The sequence below is a fragment of the Rhamphochromis longiceps genome, linkage group LG17 (genome assembly GCF_057381845.1).
Source record: "Rhamphochromis longiceps isolate RC_006_pf linkage group LG17, R_longiceps_female_GT1.1, whole genome shotgun sequence".
NCBI lineage: Eukaryota > Metazoa > Chordata > Actinopteri > Cichliformes > Cichlidae > Rhamphochromis > Rhamphochromis longiceps.
Window position 1 is genome coordinate 41,042,297 of NC_140573.1, and position 13,272 is coordinate 41,055,568.

The window sequence follows — 13,272 nt, forward strand, 5'->3', positions numbered from 1 at the left end:
ACCTTCTCCTCAGAGCTTCCAGTGATTGAGTCCCATCCATCAGCACTGGATGTGATCCTGAATAACCCCGTAAGTCTGCCCTGCAGAGCCACAGGCTCACCCACACCTACCATTACCTGGCAGAAGGAGGGCATCAACATACCCACTACAGGTAAATAATTTTGTGTTTTTGTCAGTTGGTGTAAGCAATCAGTCGTGAAATTTTGGCTCTGGCTTCGTGCTAGGTGGTAGGTCCACTATACTCCCTAATGGAAGTCTGCAGATCTCCAAGGCATCACTATCAGACTCTGGAATGTACATATGTGTGGCTCAAAACCCTGCTGGCACAGCGCTCGGCAAGACCAGACTCAGAGTGCAAGGTAGGTACTTTTATGTTGAAATTTCAACCTCACGATCATAATACCAGTTGTGTACAAAATGCACCCAAAGTCACTGAAATTCAGGTTTCCCACGATGTCAACAAATATACTAATGTACTAACCCCACACATTTCTCCTTGCACCTGAAGTCCCTCCAGTGATCAGCTCAGACACTCGGGAATATTTGGCACCTGTGGACTCCTCCGTGACGCTGCGGTGCCAAGCTGACGGCTCCCCTCCCCCCTCGGTCACGTGGCACAAAGACGGGCGCGTGCTGAGTGAAACCGTACGCCTGAGGGTCCTCAGTTCAGGATCTCTGCAGATCGCCTTCATTCAGCCGAGCGATGCCGGGAGATACACTTGCACTGCTGCCAATGCAGCGGGCACTGTCAACTTGGAAATGAGCCTTACTGTGCAGAGTAGGTTCCAGTCATTGAAATGACGTGATTTGACACATCACACTACATTTGTGGTGTTAACGTTTTCTATAAAGATGGATGGGTGATGCATGGATGCATGGATGGTTCCAGTAGTTCTGCTTCTTCAACACAGCATCATTCAGATTTTATACTCACATCCAGACATATAGTCCCAATCAAAAGTTTAAGACCACTTGAAAAATGGCAAAAAAATCCTATTTTGCATGGTTGGATTTTAACAAGGTTCCAAGTGGAGCTTCAACATGCAACAAGAAGAAATGGGAGTGAGATAAAACATTTTTTGAGCATGCAATTTACTGAAAACGACGCTTAAACTGGTTTTAAACTTTTAATCGGGAGTGTATAGCAAAGCAAAGATAAAAAAGGGTGACTTGGTTTTATCCTAATCTCTTGCAGTTCCTCCGTTCATTCGTGGTGGAGAGCAGGAGGTCGTGGTGGTGGAAAACAGTCAGGTCCAGCTTGTGTGTTTGGCAGAGGGCGTCCCTCAGCCAAAACTGTCCTGGGAAAAGGACGGTAGTCCTGTCAGCGAAAGCACGGGGGAGTATACGATCCTGCCATCTGGTGAGCTGGTTATTGACAGTGCTCAGGTAAAAAATAGAAACACTGAATAGTATTTTGTTTTGATCATATTTAACACACGAGTTTGACCTATATGCTCCTTTTCCCTTCACCCTGCCCCCACCTTTTGGTGAACCAGCCTGAAGATGCAGGAAGTTACACCTGCGTTGCCACTAATTCAGTCGGGCAGGACAGTTGGACCGTCACCCTGTTGGTTCATACTCATCCCATCTTCACTGAGCTTCTTGGGGATGTGGCCCTGAACAAAGGAGAGCGCCTCACGCTGTTCTGTGGAGTCAGTGGCATCCCCCTACCCAGAATCACTTGGGCCTTTAATAACAACATCATCCCAGGTATGAATCGTTGTAAACGGAGAGGTTTCCTTTCGTTATTTCTTAATCTTTGTCATTTCATTTTATTTCTTTTCTGCCATTGATGCTTCAGTTCACTACGATCAAACGAACGGTCACAGTGAGCTGGTGATCGAGAGAGTGAGCAAAGACGATGCCGGCACCTACACCTGTGTGGCAGAAAATGATGTGGGAACCATCAAGTCGCTGGCCTTGGTCTATGTCAAAGGTAAAAGCATGCTTTCATGAACTATTTTGATGCTGTTGCATCTCTCTAAGCTGCTCTACACTCGACCTGATCTGCCTGTTCTTCAGAGCCTCCGATCATCGATGGGGACCTTCACTCCAACCGCATTGAACCCCTGGGCGGGAATGCAATCCTGAACTGTGAGGTTCGAGGAGACCCGCTGCCAACCATCCAGTGGAGCAAAAATGGAATAAACATCCAGATCAGCTACCGAATCCGTCAACTGGACAACGGCTCCCTGGCCATCTATGGCACAGTGGTAGGAAGACAGCTCTTTTGTGTAAGACAAAGGTGAGCTTTGGAAAAGGTCACGGTGATTTCATTTACAATGTGTGTGGCAGAGTGAAGATGCGGGAAACTACATGTGTGTGGCGACAAATGACGCTGGTGTGGTGGAGAGAAGTGTCACACTTACCTTACACAGTGAGTGTTTAACCGTGTCAGGATGCAGCACTTTTAATTATAGCGTTTTTGTAGCAGTGATAGATGTGATAGAAGCACGCTGCTCTTCCAGGTGCACCCGCAATCATTGTAGAACCCGTGGAGACGGTGCTGGATGCCGGAACCACGGCTGTGCTCAACTGTCAGGCGGAGGGTGAGCCTACGCCCATGATAGAGTGGTCTCGCCAGGGGCGCCCCCTTCTGGGCAACAACCGCTTCTCTGCCTTATCTAATGGCTCCCTCAGGATCATCAGTGCGCAAAAGGAGGACACAGCTGAGTACGAATGCGTGGCAAGAAACCTGCTTGGATCAGTGCTGGTCAAGGTCACTCTTACCATACGGGGTGAGCAGTTTTTAGTTTATTCTTACATCTGCATTCAGAAATGGCAAAATCGGTCCATATGCATGCTTTCAATATTTTGGTGTCTAAAGGGACCTCACGCCAAGTGCCAAAGTTAATTAACGTTCTTGTCAGTCCATGGCGGCTTCTCGGAGTGGGCAGAGTGGGGTCCTTGCAGTGTGTCATGTGGTGTTGGTAACCAGAAGAGGCTCAGGCAGTGTAACAACCCTTTACCTGCCAACGGAGGCCGCCACTGTGCAGGATCAGACACAGAGACACGCAGCTGTCAGGGGAAACCCTGCCCAGGTGAGACTGAAACAGGGCCTAGAACCAAGTGTTTACAAAGGAGACCGTGTGCAAATGTCACATGCGGAACCAAATCTCTCGTCCCTCCACAGTGAATGGTAACTGGTCAGAATGGTCTCTCTGGGAGGAGTGTTCACGTACATGTGGTGAGGGCAACAGAACCAGGGTCCGGACCTGCAGTAGTCCTCCGCCTCAGCATGGAGGCAGGCCGTGTGAGGGGAAGGCAGTGGACGTGGTCATGTGCAGGGTCAGGCCATGTCCAGGTGAGGAAATGCATTTGCATGCGCAGGCACACACAGTTAAAAACAAGAGAACCACTGTCATTAAAGAGAACTTTAATTTGAGGGTGTTTGCTACAGTATAAATATCTTAATATTCTAGTTTTTGATGAAACTCCAGCTCTTTGGGCGTTTGCACACATCTTGACTTGTTGCCTAATTCTACTTATACTTCACGTAGCAGGCTAGCCTGTGTGGACAAACAGATCTAATAATATTCATGAAACAAATATGAATGTTTTTTTATGTCATTTCCAAATTTAATTAAACTTTCTTTTCTGATTTCCATGAATTTTTCCTGTTGTTAAACTGCAGATCTGTTGGGGTTTTTTTTCTAGCAGCACTGTGTTGCTTTATTCTGCTGTGTATATACATATATGTATGATGGACTGTAGGTTTATGCTCTTATAGTGGGAGGTAACTGGGGTTCTTGGCTACCGTGGAGCCCATGCAGCGAGACCTGCGGTAGGGGCGTGCAGTCCAGGATCCGTCTCTGCAACAACCCTCCTCCAGCGTTCGATGGGTCACAGTGTGTGGGCACAGACACCCAAACACAAATGTGCAAGGAGAAGCCTTGTCCCGGTAAGGACGCGATTATGCTTCGAGAAAAATCTCCGCTCCAGCCTGGATTTAGGAATTCGTTAAACGAAGCAGATTTCAGTTTTATACACTTTGTGTCCTCCAGTGGATGGAAAGTGGTCGTCCTGGGTGAGCTGGGGAGCCTGCAGTGTTTCCTGTGGGGGGGGTACTAGACAGAGGACACGCCTCTGTGCCAGCCCCGCCCCTCAGCACGGCGGCAGACAGTGTGAGGGCAACGACGTGCAAATCGACTTCTGCAACAGCGACCCCTGCCCCAGTGAGATACCTGAACTGCTACTGACTGCTTAGATACGCTCATTTCTGCATCTTTTCTTTTGTGAATCTGTCATTTTGCACTTCTGTGTGTTAGTCAGTGGTAACTGGGGTCCATGGAGCAGCTGGGGCAGCTGCAGCAAGACATGTAACGGAGGTCAGATGAGGCGCTACAGGACCTGTGACAACCCCAGACCCGCCTACGGTGGGAGAGCTTGTGCAGGTGCTGATACACAGATACAAAGATGCAGCACCGTCAAGTGCCCCGGTGAGTCAGCCTGCGGCACGGTCAGGCGTGTGTTATTGGTTCCCTTGTAAGACTAAATTACCCCTACGACTGCTCCATTGCCGTGATTTGTGTGTTGATGTGTACACCTGTACTGTTTGTATTTTGCAGTTGATGGTACCTGGGGTTCATGGCAGCCATGGGGAGAATGTTCTTCTTCCTGCGGAGGAGGACAGAGGACACGTGTTCGGCTCTGTGACGGTCCGTCTCCAAGTGACGGTGGTCGGCCGTGTCCAGGAGACTCTACTCAGCTGTCCAGGTGCAACACTCAGGCCTGCCCAGGTAACGTATCTCTTAAAAAAAGCTTCTGTGTTCATTTGCTGTATTTACATTTAAAGACACGTTTCTTTTGATCAGGTGGGCCCCTGAAGGCCCGAGGAAGCATCATAGGGAACATTAACGATATCGAGTTCGGCGTCTCCATCCTCAATGCCACCATCACCGACAGCTTTGGCAGCAGAATCATCAAAGCCACAATCTCTAATGTACCGAGGACGTTAGGTCAGTTTTCCATTAGCTCGTTGGTTGTATCACTGTTCTGCTTTTAGATGTTGTATGATGCTCTCTAATTCCTGCCTCCATCTAAAAGTCAGCTGTTTTCTTGAACTCCTAATAAATCTAAGACCTTTAAATTGATTCAAGGTCCTGCAATGAGGAAGCTCATCTCCATCCTGAACCCCGTCTACTGGACCACTGCGCATGAAGTAGGAGAGGCGGTCAACGGCTACACGCTAACAGGAGGTATCTTCAGGCGGGAGACGCAGGTGGAGTTTGCCACAGGTAGGATTTCATGGGTTCAACACGGAGGCATGAAATCTTTGAACAGCTGTTTATATGTAAAGATATGTGACGCGACTGCGTGTTGGCAGGCGAGATCCTGAGGATGACCCACATCGTCAGGGGTCTGGACTCTGACGGCGCTTTGCTTTTGGACATCGTTGTGAGCGGACACATCCTGCAGCTGCCTTCACATGCTCTCATCGGCATCAAGGTACACAAATAGGCAATGGGAATATTATGAAGCCAGCTAATAAACTAATATAGGGACTGAAAGAAATATGCATATGCTTATCAGCCTGTTTACAACCAAAACACATCAGTTCATGTATATTTACAAAATGGTTTTATTGCATTTCTGGAAATTTAAACCATAGAAAAGACTGGAAATCGAATACAGTGAACGCCTCTATTTTAGAAAACATCAATTTATCATTATTTGTTTCTCTCTCTCTTTTTTAGCCATATGTCATCTCTAAGCTTCCCACCAGCAAATCAAGTCCCCCGTCTTGTATACCTCATAGATTCATATAAACGCACAATAACTCAGTTTAACCCAATAAAAACAATTTAAAGTCTAATGTCACACATTGCAAGGAAACAAACTAAAATTAAGGTCCAGCTGACAGACGCCAAACTGAATAATAAAAATGCACAATGTTCTGTTGTGTTTTTTTCCCAGGACTACACAGAGGACTACATCCAGACGGGACCGGGTCAGCTCTACGCTCTGTCCACTCGCATGTTCAGCATCGACAAGGAAAGTGTGCCCTACACCTGGAACCACACTGTCTCCTATGACCCGTCCAAGGGGAAGATGCCCTACCTGGTGGAAACGCTGAGGGCCGCAGCCATCAGTGCACACTACCACCCACTGGAGGAGGTGTTGGAGTACAGCATACAAGCTAGTATCTCCAAAGGTGAACGCAAAAGATGTTTCAACTTCTATTGCCTAATACTTTGTTGCACTTTCACCAAACATAAGCGAAATTTAAAGTTTGTTAACGTGACTCCAGGTGATCGCAGTAACCAGTGTCCTCGTGGCTTCACTTTGGTGGCTGCCGGGCCTTACTGTGCAGGTAATGCTAATCACAACACACGTATACTTACCCCCAAACCACGAAAAACTGCACCTAAAAATGATGTATTCATGGATTCATAATTAGAACATCTGATCGTTTCTTATTGTTCGTATTCGTGTTTATCTTTGTGCTGCAGATGAGAATGAATGTGAGGTTGGGAATCCGTGTTCACATGCCTGCCACAACACGATGGGCACCTACTACTGCTCCTGTCCCCGAGGCCTCGCCATCTCAGCCGACGGGAGGACGTGTCAGGGTACAAAACTCTCCGCCGCCTACTGACCCGACGCGGCAGCAAATCACCGTTAAGCCTCTTCTCTCCTCTCTCCTAGACGTCGACGAGTGTTCGCTAGGTGGGAATGTGTGCCACGACGCAGAAGACTGCGAGAATACCATCGGCTCTTACAGATGCGTCACGCGCTGTGGGCGTGGCTTCAGGAGAACAGCTGACGGCTACAGCTGTACAGGTTTGATTGTACACGTAAAGGGCATTCCTTTCCTTTTTAATCGATTTGACTTTCTAATAATAGTGGGACATGTTTGTGTTGTTCAGATGTGAACGAGTGCCTGGAGTCAAATCCGTGTAATCAACGTTGTTTGAATACCGTCGGTAGTTACCGCTGCGCCTGTGAGCCAGGATTTCATCTCAGGAACAGGCGCTGCATAGGTGAGAGAGGCGCTCCTCTCCATTGATGTTCTACGTAAAATAAGACAATTTATCACTAAACCTGGAGCCACAAACTTCCCTTTTTCCTCTGTTCACCGCAGATATCAACGAGTGCAGGCAGAGGGTTTGCCGCTCTGATCAGCAGTGTAAAAACACTCGCGGTGGTTACATCTGTATTGACCTCTGCCCCAGTGGTATGACCAAGGGTGGCAATGGAACATGTGTGGGTGAGTGCTACTGAAGTACTGTAGAGTAGTTACTAATACGCTGTTTAGAAAATGTAGAGAAACACATCTATTCTCAGTGGGGGGAAATAATCATGCAGCATATCTGTACCGATACAGACTGGGTAATGTGTTAGGAGTGGAAGGATCAAGGTAGAGGGCTGAATTCAAGCCTGGAAATGAAAAAATTCCACACAAAGTAGCAGTTTCCTGTCCCGCTGATGGGTTAAGGATCTTCTACAGCCCTGTCCAGCTCTCCCAGAGTAACTGTGTGTCTCCTGGATTCTCCTCCATGCTCTTGAAACTGAGCTGGGAGACTCTGTAAATCTTCTGGTATCTTCTGTGTCGTCCTGGAGGAGCCGGACAACAATGCAGCCTCTGCAGGGTTCATGTATCACGTCACGCTAACAGCAGTGACACTGACCCTAGCCAAACGCAAAACTAGTGAAAAACAGTCAGGAAATATAAGGAGGGGGGAAAGTCAGAGGCCTCCATGTGTGAAACCCTTCCTGTTTGCAGCTCTTGTTAATTTCATTAAGACCAAAGCTGCTGAGACTGATTAACAACCCCCTCTGCTATGTAACTGACCACATCGATAGCCCAGAAGTTTAACCGACTAGATGCCAGCCTCTAATTAAAAGGTGTTTCTTGCATTTTTTTGATTAGCATATTGTGATTAATAAGATGATGCATGTTCGTCTCTTGTGGCCTGTTGCAGACGTTGACGAGTGCAGAGACGGTACCCATCAGTGCAGATACAACCAGATCTGCGAGAACACCAGAGGCAGCTACCACTGCACCTGCCCCCGTGGTTACAGATCCCAGGGAGTAGGGCGGCCCTGCGTCGGTACGTGTCTCTGCCTTGAATTGAATCCAGTGCGGTATAACATCAAACCCTCATTGCTGCTGTGTCATTCTGATTACTTTGGGCTACTTAGCCAAGCATGAAACATCCTGAGCAGTAAAATAAAAATGCAGTGCTCTTTCCTTATGTTTCGCATCAGCTTGCTTGCTTCAAGAAATGCACTTTCTTCTTTCTGATGCTGACTCACTCACTTCTGCAGAAAGCCTAAAAAGCTGCTGTCATCATATCGCGCCACTGCTTGCTCACATGACCAAATGCTTCACTGAGAACAGCTGATTAACTCTTTCTATTAAACGCAAACAAAAAAAATATCTTGCTTTTTGTCAAGAAACAATGCTGCATGATATCAGAGGCTTTGCCAGCTCAAGATGATGCTACGGTGTTAGACAGCTGTTAGGGAAACAGGAAGGAGGGAAAGGAATACATAAAACACCAACTGTAAAAAGACCAGCACCGTCACCTCACAGCTCTGTCTGTCACTTCCTCCTTTTCATTCCCTCCAGTTCGGATCTATCAAAGTGTTTCCAGCACCTTTATGTTTGGGGCTGGCTGTTTCCTGGCGTCGCTTTGTGATGGCGTATGTACCCTGATGCTGCTGGGACATTAACACTCTGTCTGCTTTATTCAGATAGTCTGAATGAACTGGGAACGTTTTTTTTAACATAATTCATATCTGATGTACTTCTTCAGATAAAATGTGAAAATTATGATTTTGTTATTTATGAGATGGAGTGATTCTCTCATTCAAATTAAACCTGTAGTTTCAATACATTTCTGTGTCCCTGACATGAAAATGTATTGTTATACAGCGGGGTAACTTGCATATCCCCTTTTCTCCCCTCATCCTTCTCCTCTTTCATGGCCTGCACCTCCTCCTGTGCTCCTCTCATCACTCTGTTCTTTTTTCTTTACTTCTGCATCATTTCCAACCTTTTATCCACCTTTTCTTGGTGCTGGTCTTTCTCTGTGCCGAGGACAGATGTAAATGAATGTGAGCGGCTCCCGCAGCCTTGCGCCCACCAGTGCATCAACACTCCCGGCAGCTTCAAGTGCGTCTGCCCTCCTGGGCGCCACCTGCTGGGGGACGGCAAGTCCTGCGCTGGGCTTGAGCGGCTGCCCAGCTACGAAAGTTACTCGTACACTTACCGCACGTCTCAGTCCGCCCCCGGCGGCGGCTCCAGCCAGATGCTCTACCACAACTTGGCCTCCCAGAGCTACCACTCCTACGCAGCCCCCGCGTCGGGGCGCTACAGGAGTCGGAGCCGCAGAGAGACGCGTGTGCATTCCTCACATCAGGGCATCCTCGCTTGTCAGCAGGGCTTTGAGCCCAGGGGTCACCGCTGCTTAGGTAACTATGGAGAAGAGGCAGGGTTGAGATGAGGGAGAGGAAAGTTCAGCATTTCATTACTGCCTGAGAATTTGCAGTGGGGTCTGGAAAACTGATGTTCTGTGTATCCCTCTGTGGCTGTTTTTGTGTGTGCATGACATCAAAAAGACATCAACGAGTGTGAAGTGAGGGACACCTGTCAGCACGAGTGCACGAACACACCAGGAAGCTACAGGTGTCTCTGTCCTGCTGGTTACCGCCTCATGACCAATGGCAAGACTTGTCAAGGTGAGAACCTCGGTGTGCTCGCTTTGTCTACCCGGCAATCCACCTGTTCACTGGAACTCATGCAATTTACCCTCAAGCGAGGTGTGACCTGTGCTTACTGTAGCTGTTTGCTGTATCTGCCGCAGACACAGACGAGTGCCTGGAACAGAACATCCAGTGTGGAGTGAATCGAATGTGCTTCAACACGAGAGGAAGCTACCAGTGTATTGACACCCCCTGTCCCCCAAACTACCAGAGGGACCCGGTCACAGGGTAAACCTGCACACATACATGAAACCTGATCATTCTGAACTTTGAGACAAAGTGATCATATTTTATCATATCCTACAGATATAAGTACGGGGGCGGGTTGTTTTCTCTTCAAATTGTAGCAGATTTCTGTGTAAAACCTTCTTCTTTGGGCTTCTCACATCGCCTTTACACCAAACCTTTGTTTTCTGCCTCCTGGGCCCACCAGCACCATATTCAACCAAAATTAACTTTTTTCTTTTTGTAGGTTCTGTCTGAGAAACTGCCAGCCAAATGACCTGGAGTGTGCACTGAGCCCGTACGCCTTGGAGTACAAGCTGCTGTCGCTTCCCTTTGGCATCGCAGCCAACCAGGACCTCATCAGGCTGGTGGCCTACACACAGGATGGAGTGATGCACCCCAGGACCTCCTTCCTGGTGGTGGACGAGGATTTCGCGTTGCCGTTTGCTCTGCGAGATGAGAACCTAAAGGGAGTGCTGTTCACCACGCTGCCGCTACGAGAGCCCCACACGTACCGCATGAAGGTCCGAGCCCTGTCCTACAGTGAAGACGGAGGCATCGAGTACCAGACGACCTTCATCGTCTACATCGCTGTCTCTGCCTACCCCTACTGAAAACACTTTAAATGACCCGAGTGGCTGCGTCCTCTGAGTGCAGTGCTGCAAAAAGTGGCATGGTGAGAGTTAGTGGATGCGACTGCATCAGTAAACAGACTGGAAAAAGATTATCGAGTGTGTGCGAGAGGCCAGCGGGTGCATACGGCCCCGAAGGTGTAAGGAAGTAGGACGCCTGATGTTTACATGAGGAAACTTACCAACTATTTATCAGCTCTAATCCCTGGAAACCTCCCAAACCTCTCAGTCAGTCATCTCCTGACTCTTCAGACTTATTTATAAGACACGTTAGATTCGACTCTTCCAAACCGAAACGCCACCGGTTCAGAGAGTACAACATATTAGCTTCTCTTTCATTTACATCAACCTATTATTAACTTCTTTGGGAAGGGCTCGAACACGAAAAATGGAAGACGGGTCCCACTTTTGCGCCATCAGTTGCCAAAGCGAAGGCGTCACTGTTCGGGTTTGGTGCTCAGGTACTGGCGCACGAACGCCTCTGGCAGAAACTCACGTCACCAGCGCGATGATCCACCCAACAGCTGGTGCCAAGATGTATTTTTTTACGATTTGTACATATGTTTTTCTCATAATGTAATGCCACACTTGTACGTACCGTATCCGTTTTGTAATAAAAATCGAATATGAATAGATAAACGCTGATTTTACAAATTATATATGCGTGCACAGCACTGCTGCACAAAACATCCCCGATCTTGACGGAGCGTGCCACACGTGGACCCGAGCGCCGTACGCAAAGCTTCTGATCACAGATACACTCGAAGGCCATTCAGAGATAAGTTTTCTCCGTCTGCCGTGAAGTCTTTAGATTCTTCGTATCCTTATCAGTTAAAGAAGATTAATGATAATCATGTGCAATATCAAATAAAAGTAATTATTACATCCGAATTATTACATTTACAAATGTTTGATAGTGTAAATCATTTTGAAGCTATGCTGTTGTTGATTATACACCCACACCTTGTTGATAATAGGTTGGACCTGCTTTTGCTTTCATAACTGTCTGAATTCTTCAAGGCACAGATTCAGGAGTGCCCTGGAAATCTTCCACAGAGGTTTTGGTTCAATTTTATTTATATAGCACCAAATCACAAAAAAAGTCGCCTCAAGGTGCTTTATACTGTACAGTAGATGCAGAGAAAAACCCAACAATCATATGACCCCCGATGAGCAGCACTTTGGCAACAGTGGGAAGGAAAAACTCCCTTTTAACAGGAAGAAACCTCCAGCTCAACCAGGCTCAGGGAGGGGCGGGGCCATCTGCTGCGACCGGTTGGGGTGAGAGAAGGAAGACAGGATAAAGACATGCTGTGGAAGAGAGACAGAGGTTAATAACAGATATGATTCAATGCAGAGAGGTCTATTAACACATAGTGAGTGAGAAAGGTGACTGGAAAGGAAAAACTCAATGCATCATGGGAATCCCCGGCAGCCTAATAAACACATTCCAGTTTATTAATAATTCGAAAAACAAGTTATGGGTACATATTTGCATAACTTTTTAGGTATATGTACAAGTAGCGGTAATTACAAGTACAAAACATGTACTGTGCTTCATAAATGAGTAACAAATGTAGTACATAACAGTAACCTACAGCACACCAGAAAAATAGATTCGGACTACCTTTCAGGCTCAGGTGCAGCGACACGGCTTTAACAAGGAGAAAAGTCAGTCATTCACCATCTTTCTCTTCTTCCTGCGCACTGAAACCACCAAAGTCCTCTTCTCCAGTGTCGGAAACGAACAGGTTCAGGATGGCTACGTCATCCACTCTCAGCTTCTCTCCTTCGTTGTCACTTTCAAAACCAACCAAAGAAATCCTCGTTGTCAGAGTCGAACACCCTCAGAAGGGCCGTGGCGGTGTCCTCCTCTCCATCATGCAGCAGTCCAGCCCTTTGAAATCCGTTGGTGATCGTGGATGTTTCCACACTTTTCCACGCTGTCAGATTCCACCGGTGGAGTTGAGCATAACTTGCTTTTCGCAAGTTTATCGCCGCTCATCATCCACGCCTCCCACTGAACGCGTAGCGCTACTTTGAAGTTTGTTTTTCGCGCTACTTGTACGGCACTATGTTGCCTGGCGGATGGAGATGTGACCAACATACCACTCTTGAACCCCGATACTGTGTGTCTGATCACATGCCCTTCCGCCAGGCAACGTAGTGCCGTACAACAGCGGAACAAACAAAACAAATCGTCTTACGATATGACAAAAATCACGGACAATCCATAGAAAAGCCGCACCTGACTAAAAGCCGCAGGGTTCAAAAAGTAGCGGCTTATAGCCCGACAATTACGGTACTCAAGAACAACAAGTAGGCCTGCAGAGCGAGAGCGAAGTGCTCTAATAGGGTGATATGGTACTACAAGGTCATTAAGATAAGATGGGGCCTGATTATTTAAGACCTTGTATGTGAGGAGCAGGATTTTGAATTCTGGATTTAACAGGAAGCCAAAACAGGAGAAATCTGCTCTCTTTCTAGTCCCTGTCAGGTCTTTGATGTCAGGTTGACATGACATCATCATACAGTTGCTAAATTGTTGACTCTGGGCTGTTACAATGTGATAAAGTTTATATTCTGCTGTAAAGCATCATCTATCATGTTGTACAGTCACTCCAAAGTGTGTCTCAGACGTTGTGCGCTAATTTCTGTACCTGTACGGTTCAACCGTTGTCTTTATCTTTGACTCAAAAATTTA

At 47.3% G+C, this 13,272-nt stretch overlaps 1 protein-coding gene across 2 annotated transcripts in view; it reads left to right on the forward strand.

Annotated features, from left to right (window-relative positions):
* The window catches only part of hmcn1 (hemicentin 1), an 89,938-nt gene extending 78,459 nt beyond the window's left edge, over window positions 1–11,479 (forward strand). The window contains exons 79-107 of one of the 2 annotated variants that reach the window (XM_085386199.1): window positions 14–151; window positions 225–359; window positions 509–778; window positions 1,196–1,386; window positions 1,497–1,710; window positions 1,802–1,936; window positions 2,023–2,213; window positions 2,296–2,377; window positions 2,469–2,738; window positions 2,871–3,041; window positions 3,134–3,304; window positions 3,731–3,901; window positions 4,005–4,175; window positions 4,269–4,439; window positions 4,569–4,739; window positions 4,815–4,958; window positions 5,100–5,237; window positions 5,327–5,448; window positions 5,917–6,154; window positions 6,251–6,313; window positions 6,453–6,572; window positions 6,649–6,783; window positions 6,870–6,983; window positions 7,085–7,210; window positions 7,926–8,054; window positions 9,052–9,420; window positions 9,568–9,687; window positions 9,813–9,939; window positions 10,184–11,479. In XM_085386199.1, coding sequence (XP_085242325.1) covers window positions 14–151; window positions 225–359; window positions 509–778; window positions 1,196–1,386; window positions 1,497–1,710; window positions 1,802–1,936; window positions 2,023–2,213; window positions 2,296–2,377; window positions 2,469–2,738; window positions 2,871–3,041; window positions 3,134–3,304; window positions 3,731–3,901; window positions 4,005–4,175; window positions 4,269–4,439; window positions 4,569–4,739; window positions 4,815–4,958; window positions 5,100–5,237; window positions 5,327–5,448; window positions 5,917–6,154; window positions 6,251–6,313; window positions 6,453–6,572; window positions 6,649–6,783; window positions 6,870–6,983; window positions 7,085–7,210; window positions 7,926–8,054; window positions 9,052–9,420; window positions 9,568–9,687; window positions 9,813–9,939; window positions 10,184–10,550 — 4,964 coding nt within the window. In that variant the 3' untranslated portion in view covers window positions 10,551–11,479. The remainder of the gene's footprint in view (window positions 1–13; window positions 152–224; window positions 360–508; window positions 779–1,195; window positions 1,387–1,496; window positions 1,711–1,801; window positions 1,937–2,022; window positions 2,214–2,295; window positions 2,378–2,468; window positions 2,739–2,870; window positions 3,042–3,133; window positions 3,305–3,730; window positions 3,902–4,004; window positions 4,176–4,268; window positions 4,440–4,568; window positions 4,740–4,814; window positions 4,959–5,099; window positions 5,238–5,326; window positions 5,449–5,916; window positions 6,155–6,250; window positions 6,314–6,452; window positions 6,573–6,648; window positions 6,784–6,869; window positions 6,984–7,084; window positions 7,211–7,925; window positions 8,055–9,051; window positions 9,421–9,567; window positions 9,688–9,812; window positions 9,940–10,183) is intronic. The other variant, XM_085386201.1, reaches the window with a different exon arrangement.
* Window positions 11,480–13,272: the final 1,793 nt, after the last annotated feature.